This window comes from Nicotiana sylvestris, chromosome 8, assembly GCF_000393655.2.
Source record: "Nicotiana sylvestris chromosome 8, ASM39365v2, whole genome shotgun sequence".
NCBI lineage: Eukaryota > Viridiplantae > Streptophyta > Magnoliopsida > Solanales > Solanaceae > Nicotiana > Nicotiana sylvestris.
In genome coordinates this window covers 213,429,498-213,451,224 of record NC_091064.1, presented here as the reverse complement: position 1 = coordinate 213,451,224, position 21,727 = coordinate 213,429,498, and the positions used below count along the sequence as shown (strand labels likewise).

Here is a 21,727-nt window from a genome sequence, read left to right as displayed (position 1 = left end):
GCTGGCGTTCGCAGGCCGAAGTCCCTTTCCATGTTTTTCGTTTGTTCATCTTATATCAGACAAACATGATGTATTTCCTTTCAGACATTGTTTGTAGTATTTTGTAGTAGCCCATGAGCTAGTGACACCAGACCTTGGGTAGTGATATGTATTAAACTTCCGCACTTTTGGTTTTCAGTTGCTTTAGATTTAAAGTCTTCCGCTTAAATTTTATCTCATTTATTATATTGATGGAAGAAAGTAGGAAAAGTGTTTTATATATTTAGCTTGCCTAGCTCCGATAGTAGGCGCCATCACGACACCTGATGGTGGGAAATTCGGGTCGTGACAAGTTGGTATCAGAGCACTAGGTTACTTAGGTTTTACAACTCACGGACAAGCTCGGTAGAATCTGAGGGATCGGTACGGAGACATCTGTATTTATCCCGCAGAGGCTACTAAGTTAAGAAAACTTCACTTTGTTCATTCTTGTCGTGTGATTCTATTTCTCAAGTACTGATTGTCTTCCTACTCTGTTCTTTCGCAGATGGCGAGAACACGTGCTTCCTCTTCTACCACGCAGCAGCCCGAGCCCCCAGCAGTAGCTCCTATCAGGGGCAACGGGCAAGGCCGAGGTCGGGGTAGAGGCCGAGGTTGGGGCAGAGCTCAGCCCCGAGCAACAGTCCCAGAGGTGGAGCCTCATATTGACTATGACGAGGAGGTTCTAGCTCCAGTGGGCCCAGTTCAGGTCCCAGAGGGTTTCATATCCACTCCAGTGCTTCAGGACGCTTTAGTCCGATTGGTAGGCTTTATGGAGGGCATTTCTTGGGCGGGTTTGCTTCCCGTAGCACCAGCCACGTCTCAAGCTGGGGGAGGAGTTTAGACTCCCGCTACTCATACTCCAGAGCCGGTAGCTTCTCCGGCCTAGGCTCCAGCAATTCAGCCAACTATGGCAGTTCAGCCAGTTGCAGCGGTCCAGCCAGGTATTGTGGCTCAGTCCAGTGATGGTACGGCTATGTCTGCGGATGCTCTGTGGAGGCTAGATCGGTTCACCAGGATCTTCACTACCACATATAGTGGCACACCTTCAGAGGATGCCCAGAATTTCATATGCAACTGTCATGAGGTTCTTCGAACTATGGATATTTTAGAGACCAATGGGGTCGACTTCGCCACTTTTCGTCTAGCAGGATCCGCCAAGACTTGGTGGAGAGATTTCTGTTTAGCCAGGCCAGCAGGGTTGCCATCATTGACCTGGGATCAGTTTTCAGAGTTATTTCTGGGAAAGTTTCTCCCAGTTACTCAGCGGGATGCCCTTCGCAGGCAGTTTGAGCGTCTCCAGCAGGGTTCGATGCCAGTTACCCAGTATAAGACACAGTTTATTGATCTTGCACGCCATGCCATTGTGATACTCCCTACCGAGAGAGAGAGGGTGCGGAGGTCTGTTGATGGGTTGGTTCAGCCGATCCGTGTTTAGATGGCCATGAGTGCTGGGAGTGAGATTACATTTCACAAGGCGGCAGATGGTGCCCGCCGGATAGAGCTGGCACTTTCTCAGGGAGGTGGTCATGGGTCTGATAAGAGGCCCCGTCATTCTGGGAGATTCAGCGGTACCTCGTTTGGAGGTAGGGATTCTTATGGTAGAGGCCATCCTCCGAGGCCCTTTCAGTCAGCTCTCCAGACTTCTCATGGTTCACCAGTGAGTCGTGGTTCTCAGCCATAGTATTCTGACTAGCAGCTCTTCAGTTCTCCATCAGCACCTATCAGTGCCCTACCACTTCGTTACTCTCAGCAGTCGAGGGCTTATTTCACTTGCGGCGATGTGAGGCACATTGCCAGGTATTGCCCTCGAGCTTTCGACAGCTCTCAGCAGTAGGGACCTCACCCTATGACTCAGACACCAGTTGCCCCACAGCTTGCCCAGCCAGCTAGAGGCGGGGGTAGAGGACATAGAGGTGGAGGCAGAGGTCTTAGAGGTGGAGCTCAGACAGCTAGAGGTAGGGGTCAATCAGCAGCGGATTATCCCAGGGAGGTGGGGCCCAGCCCCATTGCTATGCTTTGCCAGCCAGGCTAGAGGCTGAGTCATCAGATGCTATGATTACAGGTACCATTCTGGTCTGTGATAGGGATGCTTCTATGCTATTTGATCCTGGATCTACGTATTCATATGTGTCGTCCTATTTTGCACCCTATTTGGTTATGCCTAGTGAGACTTTGAGTATTCCTGTATATGTGTCTACACCAGTGGGGGATTCTATAGTGCTGAACTGGGTTCATCATTCCTATGTTGTGGTATTCAGGGGTCTTGAGACCCGTGTTGACTTGTTGCTCTTGGATATGGTGGATTTTGACGTCATATTAGGGATGGATTGGTTGTCCCCGTATCATGCGATCTTGGATTGCCATGCCAAGACTGTGACCTTGACGTTGCCAGATTTACCCCTACTAAAGTGGAGAGTGACCTCAGGTCATACCACTCGCAGCGTTATTTCTTCTGTGAAGGCTCGACGCATGGTCGAGAAGGGGTGTCTAGCTTATCAAGCTTATGTTCGCGACTCTAGCATTGAGGTCCCGTCTATTGATTATGTTCCTATTGTTCGGGAGTTTCCCGAGGTTTTCCCTTCAGACCTGTCGGGCATGCCGCCCGACAGGGATATCAATTTTTGTATTGATCTGGGGCCGGGCACTCAGCCCATTTCCATTCCTCCGTATCATATGGCGCTGCCCGAGTTGAAAGATTTAAAGGACCAGCTTCAGGATTTGCTTGAGAAGGGTTTCATTAGACCCAGTGTTTTGCCGTGGTGTGCACTAGTGCTATTTGTGAAGAAAAAAATGGCTCGATGAGGATGTGCATTGATTACCGACAATTGAACAAGGTGACGATTAAGAACAAGTATCCACTGTCGAGGATCGGCGATTTATTCAACCAGCTTCAGGGTGCGAGGGTGTTTTCAAAGATAGATTTGAGATCTGGCTACCACCAGCTGAGGATTAGGGTGTATGATGTCCCTAAGACAGCATTTCACACTCGGTATGGGCACTATAAGTTTTTGGTCATGTCATTTGGATTGACTAATGCCCCAGCAGCATTCATGGAGTTGATGAACCGAGAGTTCAGACCTTATTTGGACTTGTTCGTGATAGTCTTCATTGACGATATTCTTATATACTCCTGCAGTCAGGAGGAGCATGAGCAACACCTCAGAGCGGTTCTTCAGACCCTTAAGGATAGTCAGTTGTATGCCAAGTTCTCAAAGTGCGAGTTTTGGTTGAGTTCGGTCGCATTCCTGGGTCATGTCGTATCAGTAGAGGGTATTTAAGTAGACCCGAAGAAGATAGAGGCAGTCAAGAACTGGCCTCGACCAGTTTCAGCTACGGAGATTCGGAGTTTCCTGGGGTTAGCAGGTTACTACCGTCGGTTCGTGGAGGGGTTTTCATCCATTGCAACCCCTATGACCAGATTGACCCAGAAGGGTGACCAGTTCAGGTGGTTAGACGAGTGTGAGGTGAGCTTTCAGAAGCTCAAGACGGCTCTGACTACGGCACCGGTATTGGTTTTGCCCACAGGTTCAGGGCCTTATATAGTCTATTGTGATGCATCTCGTATTGGACTTGGTGCAATGTTGATGCAGGATGGCAAAGTCATTGTCTATGCTTCGAGGCAGTTGAAGATCCACGAGAAGAATTATCCGGTGCATGATCTTGAGTTGGCATCCATCGTTCATGCCTTGAAGATCTGGAGGCATTACTTATATGGTGTGACGTGTGAGGTGTTCACGGATCATAAGAGTCTTCAGTATTTGTTCAAGCAAAAGGAGTTGAATTTGAGGCAGAGGAGATGGTTGGAATTGTTGAAAGATTATGACATCACTATCTTATATCACCCGGGAAAGGCCAATGTGGTGGCCGATGCCTTGAGTAGGAAGTCAGACAGTATGGGCAGTCTTGCTTATCTCTCGGTCGGTGAGAGACCGCTTGCTTTGGACGTTCAGGCTTTGGCAAATCAGTTTGTGAGGTGGGACATTTCTTAGCCTAGTCGAGTATTAGCTTGCACGGTCGCTCGTTCTTTGTTATTGGAGCGTATCCGTGATCGGCAGTTCGATGATCCCCATTTGTGTGTCTTGAGAGACACGGTACAGCGTGGAGGTGCCAAGAAAGTGACCTTGGGAGATGATGGTGTATTGAGATTACAGGGTCGAGTTTGTGTGCCTAACGTGGATGGGCTTCGGGAATTGATTTTAGAGGAGGCTCATAGCTCCCGATACTCTATTCATCCGGGCACCGCAAAGATGTATCAGGATTTGCGGCAGCATTATTGGTGGCGTAGAATGAAGAAAGATATTGTGGCATATGTGGCACGGTGTTTGAATTGTCAGCAGGTTAAGTATGAGCATCAGAGACCTGGTGGGTTGTTTCAGAGGATTGAGCTTCCCGAGTGGAGGTGGGAGTGAATCACTATGGACTTCGTTACTGGACTTCCGTTGACTCGGAAGAAGTTTGACGCGGTTTGGTTTATTGTTGATAGGCTGACCAAGTCAACGCATTTTATTCCCGTTGCAGCCATCTATTCATCCGAGAGATTAGCTGAGATTTACATCAGGGAGATCGTCCACCTTCATGGGGTGCCCATATCTATCATTTCGGACCGGGGTCCGCAGTTTACCTCGCATTTCTGGAGAGTATTTCAGCGAGAGTTAGGCACCCAGGTGCAGTTGAGCACAGCATTTCATCCCCATACGGAAGGTCAGTCCGAGAGGACTATTCAGATTCTTGAAGATATGCTCCGAGCATGTGTTATTGATTTTGGAGGCTCGTGGGACCAGTTTTTTCCTTTAGCAGAGTTCGCCTACAATAACAGCTACCAGTCTAGCATCCAGATGGCTCCGTATGAGGCGTTGTATGGTAGCCGATGTCGGTCTCCAGTTGGATGGTTTGAGCCGGGAGAGGCTCGATTATTGGGTACTGATTTGGTTCAGGAGGCCTTGGATAAAGTCCGGATTATTTAGGATAGACTTCGTACAACTCAGTCCAGACAGAAGAGTTATGCAGACCACAAGGTCAGAGATGTTGCTTTCATGGTTGGTGAGCGGGTACTGCTCCGTGTATCGCCTATGAAGGGCGTGATGAGATTTGGGAAGAAGGGCAAGCTCAGCCCTAGGTTCATCGGTCTATTTGAGATTCTTGATCGTGTGGGAGAGGTGGCTTATAGACTTGTCTTGCCACCTAGCTTGTCAGCTGTGCATCCCGTGTTTCATGTATCTATGCTCCGGAAGTATCACGACGATCCATCGCACATGTTGGATTTTAGCACTGTCCAATTGGACAAGGATCTGTCATATGAGGAGGAGCCGGTGGCTATTCTAGACTGGCAGGATCGACAGTTGAGGTCGAAGAGTTTTCCTTCAGTGCGTGTTCAGTGGAGAGGTCAGCCTCCTGAGGCATCAACCTGGGAGTCCGAGTCCGATATGCAGGGTCGTTATCCTTATTTATTTCCCGACTCAGGTACTTCTTTCTTTTGTCCGTTCAAGGACGAACGGTTGTTTTAGAGGTGGAGAATGTGACGACCCAAAGGGTCATCACCGTAGTTCTTCCTTGTTCTGTGCTTCCGAGGCCTTGAAAACCTTGCTGTTAGTTGTCTCGATTTGCGTGCGCAGTCCGGGCGCGTAGCCGGAAAGCTTTTATGTTGAAATATGCGAATTATGTGAAAAAATTGATGAATTTTGATATTAATATGCATAATATTGACTTCGGTCAACGTTTTGGGTAAACGGACCCAGACCTGTGATTCGACGGTCCTGGAGGGTCCGTAGAAAAATATGGGGCTTGGGCGTGTGCCCGGAATCAAATTTCGAGGTCCCAAGCCCGAGAAATGAATTTTTGTGTGAAATTGTTCTTTGAAATTAATTAAGGAAAAGGAAGAAGAAAATTGATCAGAAAACTACGGTATCGGGCTCTTATTTTGGTTCCGACGCCCGGTACGAGTCTTAAATATGTTTTAAGCACTATCTGTAAAGTTTGGCTAAACACGGACGTCATATGACGTGTTTCGGACTTAAAATGGGGAATTTGAGTTTTATGAAAGTTGAAAGAAAATCATGTGTTTCGAGGCTTGATCCTATGTATATGATGTCGTTTTGGCGATTTGATCGCACGAGTAAGTCCGTAAGGTGTTTTCGAGATCATATGAATATTTGGTTTGGAGCCCCGAGGGCTCGGGTGAGTTTTGAGTGGGGCCTGGGTGGTCTTAGACATTAAAAATGCAGGTTCAGATATTGCAGGCCCCAGTGCGGTCGCGGCCATTTCCGCGCGGTCCGCGCTGGCAGCCACGCGGCCGCGGTGCTTTTCTGTGCGGTCCGCGTGGTGGGGTTCAGAGGGTCGACCAGCGCGGCCGCGCACCAAATCAGTGCGGTCCGCGCTGGGTGGGTTCTGAGAAAGCCCACTTCTTCTCTCCCTCGGCGCGGCCGCGGTACATTTCTGCGCGGTCCGCGCCAGCCCCCAGCAAAGTATATAAACTCGGGATTTTTAGTCTTTTTTTCACTTTTCAAAAACCCGAAACATAAGAGGCGATTTTCCAAACAACTTTTCTTCTCCAAAATGATTGGTAAGTGATTTCTAACTTAATTTCTTTATTCTTTGACATCTTTTAACATGATTTCAAATTCAAATCAAAGATTTCATGGGGAAAATTGGGTGTTTTGGGTAGAACCTAGGTTTTCATCAAATTGAGAAGTTGGACCTCCATTTGAGGTCCGATTTCAGAACAAATCATATAATTGGATTCGTGGGAGAATGGGTAACCGGGTTTTGGTCCGAACCTCAAGTTTTGACCACGTGGGTCCGGGGGTGTTTCTGACCATTTTGGAAAAAAACCTTGTAAAATTTATTTTCATGCATGGGGAGTGATTCATTTAGTAATTATTAATGTGATTAAGTAACTTATGACTAGATTCGAGCGGATTGGTGGTGGAATCAAGAGGTAAAGCTATACTAGAAGCGTGAGTTGAGTTTGGAGCATTCGAGGTAAGTGTTTGTTCTAACTTTGGCTTGAGGGAATAGGATTAGGATGTTATTTGCTACTTGCTAATGTGGAGTACGGTGTATAGGTATGGTGACGGTTATCTATGCACCGGAGTCTAGCATGACCGTGAGTCTTAATTGCTTTTAATTCAAATGACGTGATACAACTGTCTTGGTTAACTGATGAGTTTCATATAATGTGAACGGTTGAGGTAGAATTGTGATTGGTGTATTTTTGGAGCGTTAGATCGAACAGGAATGTGTTAGTTGAGGAAGATGTGATTTAAAAAGAGAATGTGTTGTGATTACTCCCTTGCCGGGATGTGTAGACTGATATATACTCTCCCTTGTCGGGATATTTTGGGCTGTTAGCTGTACCCTTGCCGGGTTAAAAGTATTGAGTTGTTATTCTCCCCTAAAGGGGTCTACTATATGAAGTCAGATATTATGAACTATATTATGGGATCGTGTGGCGCGTCGTCCACTTGTACATCATTAAAAAGGGATCGTGTGGCACGCCGTCAACGTATAATTTTACGAAATGAGATCGAGTGGTACGCCTACCACAAATTAGAGTGATTATTGGTTATTGGCCTCCGTTGTTGGTGACATATTGTGCACTGTGATAAAGATGAAATGGGAACGAGTGGTACGCCTACCACGTGGTATATGAAAATTGGGATTGTGTGACGCGTCGTCCACTTATATATGATATGAATTGGGATCGTGTGGCACGCCGTCCACTTATATATGATATTATGGGATCGTGTGGCACGCCGTCCACTATATATATATACATATATCATGGGAACCGGAGTTTCTTCTATTTATTTCCGATATTTCATTTTTATCTGTTACTCCCCGATAGCATGTCCCCTCCTAGCGTTACTTTGTATTATCTTATTATTGTTTTCTTGCACTTGTATATATATCTGTACAGGTTAATTGTGGTAGGTCCTGTCTAGCCTTGTCACTACTTCGTCGGGGTTAGGCCAGGCACTTACTAGCACATGGGGTCGGTTGTGGTGATGCTACACTCTGTACATTTTTGTGCACAGATCAGAGAGCAGCTTACGGACCGCAGCAGTAGGACTTCTGGGAGTTATCTTCAGTCCAGGGACTCTCGAGGTAGCCTAGCTGGCGTTCACAGGTCAAAGTCTTTTTCTATGTTTTTCGTTTGTTCATCTTATATCAGACAAACATGATGTATTTCCTTTCAGACATTGTTTGTAGTATTCTGTAGTAGTCCGTGAGCTAGTGACACAGACCTTGGGTAGTGATGTGTATTAAACTTCCGCACTTTTGGTTTTCAGTTGCTTTAGATTTAAAGTCTTCCGCTTAAATTTTGTCTCGTTTATTCTATTGATGGAAGAAAGCAGGAAAAGTGTTTTATATATTTTGCTTGCCTAACTGCGATAGTAGGCGCCATCACGACACCCGATGGTGAGAAATCCGGATCGTGACAAACATCCTTGTGCTTCCGTTAGATCAGGGACCAAAATAGCAAAATAAACATAGTCAAAGGTCAAAGAAATAATTTAAGGACCAAAATAGCTATTTTCCTTGATGTTTATCACATATTTATTTGTGCTTATTCTATAAGAAATCTAATTATAATACATATTTTCAAAACCATTAGTGTATACTACAATTTAAACTCAATACCTAATGCTTTACCTTTTAATCTTTTTCTACTCCATCCATTTTATTTATGTATCTTACTTTTCTTTTTAAATTTGTTTCAACAAGAATGTTATATTTATGTTTAGTAAGTTCTTATTTTAATATTTTTATTTATCCATAATGACACTTCCTTATGTGATATGATTAAGATTACAATATTCAAAAAATATTTTATGTTCTTAGATTCTCAATCAAATTAAAACATGTAAAATAAATATAACGGAAGAGTAATCTGTGGGCCCACTTATCAAAAGATAAAATATAAAAAAAGAAAAGAAAACTTTCCAAAGATGGCAACCTATAATTAAACAAGAGAAATTTTCATAAAGCACTATTTTATTAGTAGTAATTAGTCATATATAGATACAATTTGCTATATTACGGATTGTAAATACCTTTTATGTGGTTATAAGATGTATTTAAGCTATTGTATTCATAAATTCAGTAGCAAAAATAGGCGTGAATCAGGGAAGTCCAGCTAATCAGTTGTTGTATTCGAGTGTATTCGATTGTATTCATGGAGTGAAACATGGAATTACAACTGGACAGATTATTGTATTCGACTGTATTCACGGCGTGAAATAGGGAATTACACTGTTTTTAAAACGAAAAGTGAATCAATTAACATAATAGAATCCTAATATAATCAACAAAATCAATTGTAACACTCAAATTTTCTATTTTCAGTTATAAAAAAATTTTCAATCGAAAAATACCCCAAAAACATAGCAATCTTCAGAGAAATTATATAATACATCTGAATACATAAATTATATTAATTAAAAAAACTTATGAATACATTCATGGCATATAGCGAGACAGTGAATACAATGAAATACATAGAATACAGCAGGATACATTTAAATACAATGAGCAAAAAAGATAGTGAATACAATGAAATACATGGAATACAACGAGATACATTGAATTACAATGGAAAAAAAGACAATGAATACAATGAAATACATGAAAATACATTGAAATATATTAACAGAAAATCAAGTTGCTCAGTCCCAAACTCCATCATCTTTGTTCAAGATAACAGTGGGATCTTTTGTTATCTGCCTATTTGGGCTGAGTTTTCCGATGCTGCTTTTGACATATGCATATCTAAATGCAAAAAAGTGTAACTGATTAGCGTATTTAGTTGTTTAGGGTTAAGAGGTAACCAAAATTAAATATTTTGCTATAAACCTTAAAAAGTATCTTAGAATATAATTTTTTAAATAGTATTTACTTAAAATAAATAAGATGTTAATCTTTGCTATACGAGGTAAAAATTCCATTAAACAACGGTGCGCAGTCTATTGGGAGTTGTTCGTGGCACTGATTCTAGTCATAGGAGGTTGTTTATGGTTCAAATACTTGAATGCAAAATTCTTTCAAAAATCATAATGGAAAATGAACCCCCCCCCCCCTACAACAACAAATAACAAACCTAATATAATTGAATCCCCTTACAATTTTCATGCCCATGTTCATTTTTTAATATTTTGAATCTCTTGATGAACATCCCTTCCGCCACTATTTTCATTAGCTTCAAGTAATGATGGCAAAATGGTAAAAAGAAAATAGTTAACCACTCATATTATCCACTAAAAAATATGTTGGATAATGAACTTTTTAAAAACAGGTCAAATATGGATAAGAACCATATTATCCATTTAGAAAATGGATAACCAATGGGTCTAACTTTTACATTTGTAAAGCCTCAAATTGAGGGTTCCTCAAGTTAGGAAGACTAGGAATTCTCCCAAAAGATATCATATATATGCAAGAAGTCATGGATAATATGGTTACCCATATTATCCGCCGGTTAACCTGTTTCTTATCCGTATTAAATATGGGTCGGGTCGAATAATTTATCCGTTTTTTCATTACCCGTTTTCGACCCGAACCATATCCGATCTGGCCCGCCCGTTTGCCGCTCCTAGCTTCAAGGGGTGTATTTCTTTTCGGGGATGAGGAAAGAGGCAGTGGCGGAAACAAGATTTTCGTTAAGGGAGTTCAAAAAAGAAAAAAAATAAAAAGAAGTTGTGGCTAGTGAAAATTAAACCAATGACCTTACAAAGGTTTTGAACCCTCTTGACTACTAAACTATATTTTTGGGTTATGTCAAAATAATTTAAAACATAATATATAAAGATAAAAAATAGATTTTGCCTTATATATAAAATGTAGGGTTTGGACGAACCCCTGCTGCAGTAATTCGCCCCCGGAAAGAGGTCGGGGTGAGACCTGAGCTAGAGGAAAGAAAAAAAAAAGAGAGTTTGATATGAAAATCGAACCTTACACGTGCACGTATAGTATACAATGACAAGTTTATTCTTGTAGAACAATACATATTCCTATCCCACATAAATGCTTTATGTAGGTAGCAGCTACAGTTAGTGTTCTGATTACAGAAATGGGAACTAATACATTGAAGTATATATAGTTAGCCTGAACTCTATATTAATAATAACAGTGAGTTATGATTAGTACTAATGAACATTTAGTAATAACTAATTACACTAAAATTGGTTAAGCAGAAAAAAATGTGAAAACTATATTTTCCTCAAAACCAAGAGAGTTTTTTGTGCAAATGTAGTCATTATTGTGCACCAAACACGAAGATAGAGATGTTTGCCCTGCGGCTATTTTTCTTTCTTTTTTATCAGACTGTTGAAACACCTTTCTGCTTTTCTCTGACTTCCCATTGAGTTTATTAGCAGCCGCAGCAGACAAATTACTCCTTTTCTCCAGTCTTCGTTGAATAACGTACTCTTCAGGAATGTATACATCCATTTAAAGTATAAATAAATTAATAATCGAACACTCAAAATTAAAGAAGAAGAGAGTGCAGTAGAAGAAGTATAGATAGCGCGCAATTTATATAAGTGAAAAAGTGAAGAAAATATTATTCCATGGGCGTCAAAAGGGGACCAATGTTTTCCAGTAAACCAGCAACTCCAAATTTTGCATTTTTTTCTGTGTTTTTATTTTGGTCCGTTGGTATCAAAGATTCCCAGGTGCGCAATCCACAGGAGAGTTGGTTCTCGAGGTATTTTTGGCCCTTTTCATTTCTGTTTTGACGCTTGGATCTCTTTTTACACCAAAACATGCGGAGAAAGTGCTAACTCCAAATTTTGTCAATTTTTTTACTTGGATTTAAAATTTATGAGTTTGAAATTATAATTATTTTAAATTGTTGGTAAATAAATGATGTAATTTGTATATATACCGAATAAATTTTTTAAGACAAATACATAATTTGAATCAAAGTTACTATGTTCGGATGAAGCAACTGTGTAGACAATACTGTACTAGAAGTCAATTTTAAACTTTGTTTATGAGGAACATACGGCGTAAAACATATAGTATAAGATAGGATTAGGGGTGTCAAATGAACGGGTTGGGATGATTTTGGACGGGCTAGACGGGTCATTTGTGCTTGGGCCAAATTTGATTGCCCGAGATAAAATATTGTTGGGTGTGCTAAGGAAGTCTCAGGACTGAATATTGATAAGAAAAGGAAATCATATATAATGTGTAATATACTTTCTGGGGTGTGGGGTTTTGGGAGAAAATCGTGGGAAATCCAAAGCAAAACTTTGTCCAACAATGAATATAAGTAAAAATAGCACGATATAGCTAATTTTCGGATTGATCATTCAAAAATAGTCGGTGTTTCCCAAGTCAATGAAAATAGCCACTATTTTGCTGCAATAGAGACCGGTCCAGCATAATATACTGGAGTTCGGGCACCTGTGTATGAACTCCAGCATATTATGCTGGACCGGTATACTTTACTGGCTCCAGTATAATATCCTGGAGACTGGAGCATCGGTGCTCCAAACTCCAGTATATTATGTTGGACCGGTATAATATGTTGGAGTTCAAGTATACTTATGCTGGAACTCCAGCATAATATACTGGCGTATTTTTCAGGTTTTGAACAGTATTTTCACTCAAATTTATCTTTACATAAAAAGTGGCTAAATTTTGATTACTTTTAAAATTGAGCTATTTTTGAAGGACCAGGTGTAAATCTGGCTATTTTTGAATTTCCCCCGAATATAAAGATCACAAGAACTTTATGGTCCTTTCAAAAGGCTTAAGACTACTTTGTTCGGAAAAAATTCAGAACGATTTCCAACTTTTTTTTTTCAAGGCATTGATCGTAAATTGCTTCTCAAATTCTGGTAATCGAAATCAAAGACAACCAACTAGCCCAAATGTGGGCCGATTTGAGTCCACTGCCAAACTGAAACATTTTAAGCCCATCATGCCTACGTGTGAGCAGGGGTGACAATTTGAGCACAAACTCATTCAACCCGTCGAACCCGCTCAGAGATTAATAGGTTGGACTACAAATATTTTAGCTCATGGATCAATTTGGGCTGAGCCCAAGTTAACTCATTTCTATACCCGCTTTTTGGGTCATGTTTTAACTTGTGTCCGCTTTGCAAAAATAATTGCAAGCGTACCCATTTTTTCGCGTAACTTCAGCATACGGGGCTGAAATAGCAAAGACAATCACGTAAAATTTCAGCATTCTAGTAGACGAGACTGAAATTTTTATTTTTCTCTAGAGATGAAGTTTTTGTTTTTTAACTGGCGATACAGGGACCTGCTTGAGCCAGCTAAATACATTCAGTAAGCATTTGCCGCTCAAAGGAACAAGCATGCTTACTAAGTTGTGGAAAATTGGAAATTCACCAGAATGAAAATAGCTAGCCTGATAACCGTCGGATACTCATTGCAGGATACTAGAAATTGAATGGAAAGGGTTACTAGAATGACTCAACTTCTGGGATGCCAGAAAAGTGACTAGCAGTGGTTGAGAAATAGGATAAACACAGAAAATAATTGATTGAAGGTTGCTTAATTAGGTCAAACATAAGAAATAGTGGTAGTATTAGAGAAATAATCATAGTGTCTTTCAGTTGTTAATAGAAGAAGAAAAAGAAGAAAACGAAGGAGGAGGAGGAGAAATGGGCTGAAGTTGTTTAAAAACTGGGTACATGTTAAAACTTTTTTAAAAAATGGGTATATATTAAATGGGGCGACCAAATAGGGCGCCCCGTGCAATTATCACCTCCCACCACCCCCCGAGCAAACTCCCTCAAAAAAATTTCTTTTACTTTTTCTTTTTTTTTGTATTTACAATTTTTCTATTTTTCTTTGTTTTTCTGCACCACCCCGCGCAAACTCCCTCAATTTTTTTTTTACTTTTTTTTGTATTTTCAATTTTCTGTTTTCTATTTTTTCGTTTTTCTGCATCACCCACCCAACCCAACTCACCCACCCCAACCCCCCACTCTCAAAATATTTTTCAACTTATACATTTTAAGGGAAAAGACTTTTTTACACAAGATGAGCATGGTTCTAAAATATGGGTCAAGTTGGGCGGGTTGGGTTATGACCTATTGTTTAGCCCATCTTGACCCAACCTATCTTAGCTCAAGTACACTTAGGGTTGGGTTAGACAATGACTCATTTATTGACCTAACCCATTTTAACCCGTCCAAGTTCAACTCAACCCGCCCATTTGCCACCCCTACGTGCGAGTGTGGGAAAAAAATTAGAAAAACTTACACAAATGTCCCAAATAAGTCTCGACTTATCAACAGTCATTAGTCATAGACTTACCAAAACTAGTCAAGCACATATAAAAATTAAAAAACCAAATAAATAAGGTTCTTTCTCTCAAAGAATCACATGCAAAAATCTCCTTCCATATTTTTAAGTGTGATTAGCAACATTAGATACACGATGGAAAGGAAATTTCATGAATGAGATAGCAAATAAGGTGATGAAATACAAAAAAAAAATACAATATTCCAAAAATCTAAGCAAAAAAGGAACTTTTTCAATGAGTATTGTTGAAATTCATTGAAAACATATAGATAAGTCAATATATAAAATTTGAGGAAAATTAGAGGTGGGTTTTATATCAAAATTCGTAATTAAATCGAGTTAAAAAAAAAAAATCTGCGACACATGTATCACGCATGTATCTCACACATAGGTATACATGTGATACACAAGTGATACACAAATGAGACACATATTTTTTTTTCATGTTCAGTTTTTACTTCGAATTTTCAATTCAAACCACCTCAAAACTTCACAAAATCATCCCAAAATTGAGATTCAAGCTCCTTAAGATGTTCCCAATCTATTCTAATAACACCCACTCAAAAAAAGAGCAAAATTTGAATTTTTTGTTACAAATAGTTAATTGGCTAATATTAATATTTTATAAATTGGTCAATTTTTGTAATGAGTTACTTATAAATAGACATAGATGATAGTTTCACAAAAAAATTAAAAATAGTCAAATTTACAATTGGTAATTACAAAATAACTACTGTTTCAAAAGTAATTTTTTTTCATGTAAACATATCTGAACAAAAACAACATTAAAAGTTCGAAAAAATTCCAATATAATACGCTAGAGTTCAAAATTTTTACATATGAGATTCCATCACAATGTGCTGGAATTTCATAATGTGCTGGAGTTTCAAGATAATATGCTGGAAGTTTATACACGGGAGTTCCATAATCCAGCATATTATGCTGGAGCTTTCGTGTGCTGGAGTTTCAACGTAATATGCTGGAAGTTTATACGTAGGAGCTCCATAATCCAACATATTATACTAGAACTTTTGGCGTTTTCAGCAAAATAGTGATTATTTTTTAATGACTTTGAAAATGATGGTATTTTTTAGGGGTGTACATGGACCGGGTTAGTTCGATTTTTATCAAAACTAAACTAACTATATCGGTTTGGATTAGTTCAATTTTGTCTGATTTTTCGGATTTTTTGTTGCTTACATATTATTTCAATCTTACTTTGTTAAATATTTGATAAGTAAATATATATTTAGCAAAAATATAAAAAATTGACAAACATATTATCGATTAAAATATTCTTATGGGAGAATTCTATTAGTAATACATAAAAGTTATTTTTTTAGTCATCTGGCAATAATTTTGCGTTGATATACACTTTCAGGTTAACCGAATTTAGTAATCAAACATAAAAATCAATATGATACCTAAATATTAATAATTAATTCACATTTGAAAAAGATATAGTAAGAACTTAATAGATCTTAACATATGATATGAATACGGAAGAACAAAGAAATAGACACATTTCAGTAACACTTGATAAGAAAGTGATCATACAACCCATTATTTAAGGTCAATAAATATGGAGCACTTCATATTCTTTTAAAATTTATATCCCGCAAGAGAATCCTAAGTATTTCTAGACTTTTTTTAAAGAAAATTCTATATAAAATCTTAAAAGTATATATAAAATTATATATTTATATGTCGGGTTGGATCAAATTTTTTTTACTCAATACCAAACCAAATTAAAGCAAATCAAGTCGGAGTTTTTAATCGGTTTGATTTGACTTTTTGGGTTGATGCGATTTTTCGGTTTGGTTTGTATACCCCTAATATTTTTCAATTATCAGTCCAAAAAATTTAGTAGTCCATGCTATTTTCCCTGAGAGTGTTCACATTCAACGCAGGCGTCTCGCAAGTCGCAACATCGTGAAGACATTCGTCTTTATTTAGTGAAGAACTATGATCACAAATTTTCTAATTGTCATCAATTCTGTAAAAAAAAGAGAAAATGAATTTGGTCCGTTTGGCTTAGTTACTATAACATTATCCAAATCCAAATCAATCTGACTTTTGCCGCTAAATTAGTGCCGAAGGTTCAGTAATAAATTATTAAAAGCCTATAATTAGGGTGAAAAGTTTTGGGGTAAAAGATCAGTACTATCATTTTGTAGGGATTGTTACTATATAAAGATTTGATTAGTTTGGTTTAAATTTATATATCAAAATTCGAAAAACAAAACCTAGTCAAACTTTCAAACCTCGGGAAACTTTTCCAGCATGTCCAATGCAAAGTATCTCAAAACTAAAATAGAAAAACATTTTCCTAGAGACTGATCCGAACGAAAGAGCTTTTTTTTTTTTCTTTTTCTAGAAAGATCATTTCTAAAAACTGAACCAAAATCATATCTAAACACCACCTAAATTTTTGCTAATGAGGTTAATTCATTCGTCATCAATTAGTGTGTTGGCGTTATCTGTTGCGTATTACGCTATAGAATACCAACTTTCACAAATGTGTCAGTGTTGTATAAATAGTACTCGTAAGGGTTGAACTATTCAACCTTAAATATAATATAGTCCCAGAGAATTAATAAAGATTAATTACTTGTCAACTTTAGATGATAAAGCACGATTGCCTTATGTGTCAAGAATCAGGAAACCGTAAACGCTGATGCTTTACAATTGGCAAAACAAGGAAAGCAAAAGACAGAAAATCATCAGCATTACTAACTTTTACTACTAATTAATTACTCCTACTTATTTCATTACCTGGAAAATCTAGTTGATGACTAATACCGGCTAATTAGATATTCTCAGGTCCACAATAAATGACCAAATTTGCTTTTCTATTTTGGTCCAAAATAAGTGTCCATTTATATAATAAAAAAAATTCAATTTGTTTTTACAAAATTATCCTTATGTACATATCCCTAAAAAGTTTTCTTACTCCTCACATTAAATATTTAACTAAGAGTAGTTTAGTCATACTAGGTATTTTTGTATAGAATTTAGTATTTTCTTAATGGACGTGCCAAAAGAAAATTGGTCACTTATTGTGGACCGGATCGGAGAAAAGATAATAATTTCTTCAATCAACATTCTTCTTGAGAACAATTGTCATGTTCTTTTTAATTTTTAATTTTTAATTTTTATTACCGTGATGTGCTCATTTCCATTAATTTCAAGGGGTATCTCTTACATCCTATCAGCACAATTATTAGATAGTTCTATCCACAAAAAATTAGACAGATAGAAAAAAAAGATTGTTACATAAATAGCCAGTCAAATTTATTGTTTATTTTTTGTAGCTGAAGTACATAAATTGTACGTTAATTATACATAGTTATATAATTAACGTGGATTATATATATATATTATATCCGCCGACTATTTTCAATTTAAGAAATTAGCTGGGTGGCTACTTGGGTTAATTATTTAACCTTTTTAATTTACTCATTAGTGTGGCGTAAAATGATTGTGACTTGTGAGTTGAGTGCCGTGTACAAAAATTGGGGTGTAGGTACTTGTAATTTAAAATTCATATGTGATTAAGTCGGAACCATTATGGTTCGTGTAACAGTCAAATTAAGGTGGATACATTCCCAAACTGTTCTTTTGAAAAAGAGTTTAATTACTTATGTAATGATGATGTAAAAATGTTTGTATACTATATAAATATTTGATAAGCATAAATAAGTAATCTGATAAAAATGATAACTAACTTATAATCACAGATAATGTGAAAAAAATTTATCTGTATCAAATTCAAAATTTTAAAAAGAGTTTAACTTTCATAAGAATTCTTATTAACATCAGAGAAAGATAATCCTTCCCTATCTATGATTATCTCTATATAACTTTTTTTGGCAGCTTCCTTTATATCTATTTCTACCTACTCTCTTTCTACTTCCTTTATCTTTCTTTTGTTTTCTGTATTTTCATTTTACTCTTATTTGGGCTTAGTATATTTATATCAAAAACACAACACAACATTTTCATATAAGATAGAATCAATGGGAGAAGAAGCAACTCTTGTAGTTTCTCCAATAAATTCTCAAGAAACTCAAGAAAATGACAACAAAAATGAGCCAAAAGAGAAAGTTGAAGAAAATGCTCTTGCTCTTGTTCCATTTATAGAGGATAATAAAGAGCAAATCTCTCCCTCCAAACCTCCTCCTCTTGCTCCAGAAAGTATATAATTTTCATTTTTAAAATATTTTTTGTTTATTGTATTTTGTGTATATTTTTTGCTTACATATAAGAGAATTGTCTTTCTGTTTCTTGGTTTGTCACTGTATATTGTAGTTTGGAGGATGAAAGGGAGCTTGAAGCAACGGTAAAGTTGTCTTTGTGTGATCTATAGGTCACTTGTTCGAGCCGTAAAAGCCGTCACTAATGCTTGCATTAGGATTGACTATTTACATCGCATCCTACCTTCCTCAAACCCTACGTAAATACGGGATGCTTTGTATATTGGGCGACCCTTTATTGTAGCTTTGAGGACTAATTTTTGCCATTTTAATTTAAGGAGTGTTGATTGGTTAAAATCTTGTTTTTTTGACAGAGGCTGCAGATTCTGGAATTCAGAAAAGTACAGGGAATTCCAACGACAGAGGTAAATTTGTCAGCTGATTTTTTTTTGTGTTTTTGGTTTTGACCAATTAATTCGCCTTTATTATTTTTCATTTATAAAATTATGGGGTATTTTTGAGAATTATTTCCAAAATGAGAACATTTTGGAAACTGTCTGGTTAAGGGAATTATTAAGAATAAGCTTTTAGAAAAAAAAGAAAAATAAGGTTGGTGAAGTGAAATCTTTAAAGGTACCATTAATTGAAAAATTATAGTGTAAAAGGCTTAATAAGTTAATATTGTAAGTATTGTTTCTGTTCCCCCTCAAAATCTTTTACTTTAATATTCCTATTCCCCATTAAATAACTTTCCCTATTTTACCGCGGAAAGGAAGTCTTGAACCAACGGTAAATTTATCTTCCTATAACCTATAGGTCACGGGTTAAAGTCGTACAAGTAGCCCCTAATACTTGCATTAGGGTAGACTATCTACGTCATACTCTTGAAATGCAACCCTTCCTCAAACCCTACATAAACACGAGATGTTTTGTAGATCGGACTGTCCTTTTTTACTGTTGAAACAATTATTGGTTTTTATAATTTTATTATGGTATTTTTGGTTTTACAGATGCTGCCCTTGTAAAAGTTGAATCAGAGAAAAGATTGGCTTTGATCAAGGCATGGGAAGACAATGAAAAAGCAAAGGCTGATAATAAGTACCATATGATTTTCCCCTCCTGACTTTTCCCACTCTATTCCTTTTTATTCATGTATTTATTTATTTATTTATTTATTTATTCATTCATTCATTCATTCATTCATTTTGGCAATCAATATCAACAGAAAAAGAAAAAAAACGAAAGAGAAAATAAGCGTACTTTTTTATTTGTTAGGAGAACACAAAATGAACTGAATGTGCCTTCAATAGTGTTACATCTAACTTTCTAGGAATTATTGGCATCTGTACTAGTCTATGGTCCTGTAATTTTATTTCATCTAGGTCATGGAAAAATTGTTTTAGGAAATAAAAATTGACACGTAAATATCACAATATTAAATGAAATGCTTATTTAGAATAAAGGATGACAATCCACAGGAATTTGCAACACCTATATATGTATGTATAATACTTTATTCCACCGGTAATACTATCCGCTTTTGGCATAGGTCACACGACTTTAAAATGTGTCACTAGAATTTAAAGTTTATTTACTTATATACTCAACTTCTTTCTCGTATTTTATCGATGTGAGATTCGTCTAAGCTGTCACAGTAAATATTTCACTATTTATCTGTTGATATCAATTTTCATGTAAGGTTTTTGTTTTGGATTATTAATAATAGTCATCATTTTCAACAAATAACAGGGCATTTAAAAAGTTGTCTGCTGTTGGAGCTTGGGAGAACACTAAGAAGGCAACTATAGAATTTGAGCTGAAACAAATTGAGGTGAAAATTTGATTTACTGAGTACATTTCATTTAAGTGCTGTCACTTTTTGAGTTTTTTTTTTTTTAACCCTGGTGTCATTTTTTACTGATCAAGCATGCAACTTCCTATTGTTTCCACTTTTAATAGCTAAATGAGTTAGGGATAAGAATAACTTTTGCTAGTTTACTAAATACTAATATATGAAAGAAATTACTGTTGCTTGTTTAGTTCAAGATCACATTTTTGTGATTTCCTAAGACTAATTTACATGAACTTACTTTGTTGGTTAATTACAAGAAGCATGTGTGAAGCTTTCACTAGAGTTATATCTTCTTCTTTTTTCAATCGGTACACAAAGTATCCTGCATTCACATAGGGTTTGGAGAAGGACCACACCCAAAGAGATGTGATGTAGACAGACTACCCTAATGCTCGGAGCTAGGTAGGGGAAAGAGGGTTCAGCCAAAACCCCTTCGCCGAAATTACGCTGTGTATATAATGTCAAATTTTATTTCTTCATTTATATATTAGATGTTGAATTCCATAACTTCTTCGCATGTTTACCTTTTTTATTTTTTGAATCTCGTTGGTGAAATTCCTATTTCCGCCACTGACAAGCATTAGTGATTGTTTTCACAACTCGAACAAGTGACTTATAGGTCACATGGAGACAACTTTACCATTGTTCTAAGACTTTCTTTACATCTGAAAAAGGAAAATTCAATTCTTTTTAACTCTTGTAAGAAGCTTTTAACTATGTCTCTAGCATATATATGCTTTCTCATGTACCTCTGATCCGAGCAGGAAGAATTGGAGAGGAAGAAAGCAGAATATGCAGAGAAGATGAAGAACAAGATGGCTGTAATTCATAGGGAAGCAGAAGAGAAGAGGGCACTCATTGAAGCAAATCGAGGCCAAGATTTTCTAAAAGTAGAGGAAACTGCTGCAAAATTTCGTGAAACTGGAATTCCCAAAAAGTTCTTGGGTTGCTTTGGCCGCTAAATTCTTTTTTTCAAATTTCTCAAAAACAGTCATATGCAGACTCAGCACTGTGTTTTTTCCTTATTTGTTACCATGACCTTTTCTAGTTTTATTTCTTTGAGTTGTTTGGGTATAATTGCTTAATCATTGATCCTTTTGTGTATAGAGCAAGTTCTTGTTTATATTTTTGAAAGAACAATCATGTGGAACAAAAACTCAAAATTTCTGTCAAGTTGGTTAATTTTTCATTTTCTTTTTTGTTTCTTACTTGGTGTCCGATATCCGCTTTGAGGCCGTGACTAATCCGGATTCATGCCACATAAAGACAGTGGCGGATTTACGTTTTGAAGTATGGATGCTGAAGCACCCATTGGCTTTGGCCAAGTTCTGTTATGTATTCATAGATAATACTTAAAATTTTAAATAATTAACCATGA

The 21,727-nt window shown here is 37.6% G+C and overlaps 2 protein-coding genes and 1 pseudogene across 2 annotated transcripts; all 3 read left to right on the top strand.

Annotated features, from left to right (window-relative positions):
- Window positions 1–928: 928 nt before the first annotated feature.
- LOC138876322 (uncharacterized) lies at window positions 929–1,456 on the top strand. Its single transcript, XM_070155235.1, has one exon. It carries the CDS (start codon window positions 929–931, stop codon window positions 1,454–1,456), a length of 528 nt encoding a protein of 175 aa, XP_070011336.1.
- A 411-nt stretch (window positions 1,457–1,867) lies between these two features.
- Window positions 1,868–11,116, top strand: LOC138876321 (uncharacterized; annotated as a pseudogene).
- Window positions 11,117–18,202: 7,086 nt separating this feature from the next.
- LOC104217956 (remorin-like) lies at window positions 18,203–21,538 on the top strand. The gene is made up of 5 exons (XM_009768349.2): window positions 18,203–18,498; window positions 18,872–18,922; window positions 19,508–19,595; window positions 20,247–20,328; window positions 21,114–21,538. The coding sequence occupies exons 1-5, from the start codon at window positions 18,321–18,323 to the stop codon at window positions 21,309–21,311; spliced, it is 597 nt and encodes a 198-aa protein (XP_009766651.1). The 5' UTR covers window positions 18,203–18,320; the 3' UTR covers window positions 21,312–21,538.
- Window positions 21,539–21,727: the final 189 nt, after the last annotated feature.

Coding starts and splice junctions, on each gene's coding strand:
- LOC104217956 (XM_009768349.2), top strand. CDS start 18,321: ATGGGAGAAGAAGCAACTCTTGTAGTTTCTCCAATAAATTCTCAAGAA. Junction 18,923..19,507: donor AGGGAATTCCAACGACAGAG/GTAAATTTGTCA, acceptor TTGGTTTTACAG/ATGCTGCCCTTGTAAAAGTT. Junction 20,329..21,113: donor TTGAGCTGAAACAAATTGAG/GTGAAAATTTGA, acceptor TGATCCGAGCAG/GAAGAATTGGAGAGGAAGAA.
- LOC138876322 (XM_070155235.1), top strand. CDS start 929: ATGGCAGTTCAGCCAGTTGCAGCGGTCCAGCCAGGTATTGTGGCTCAG.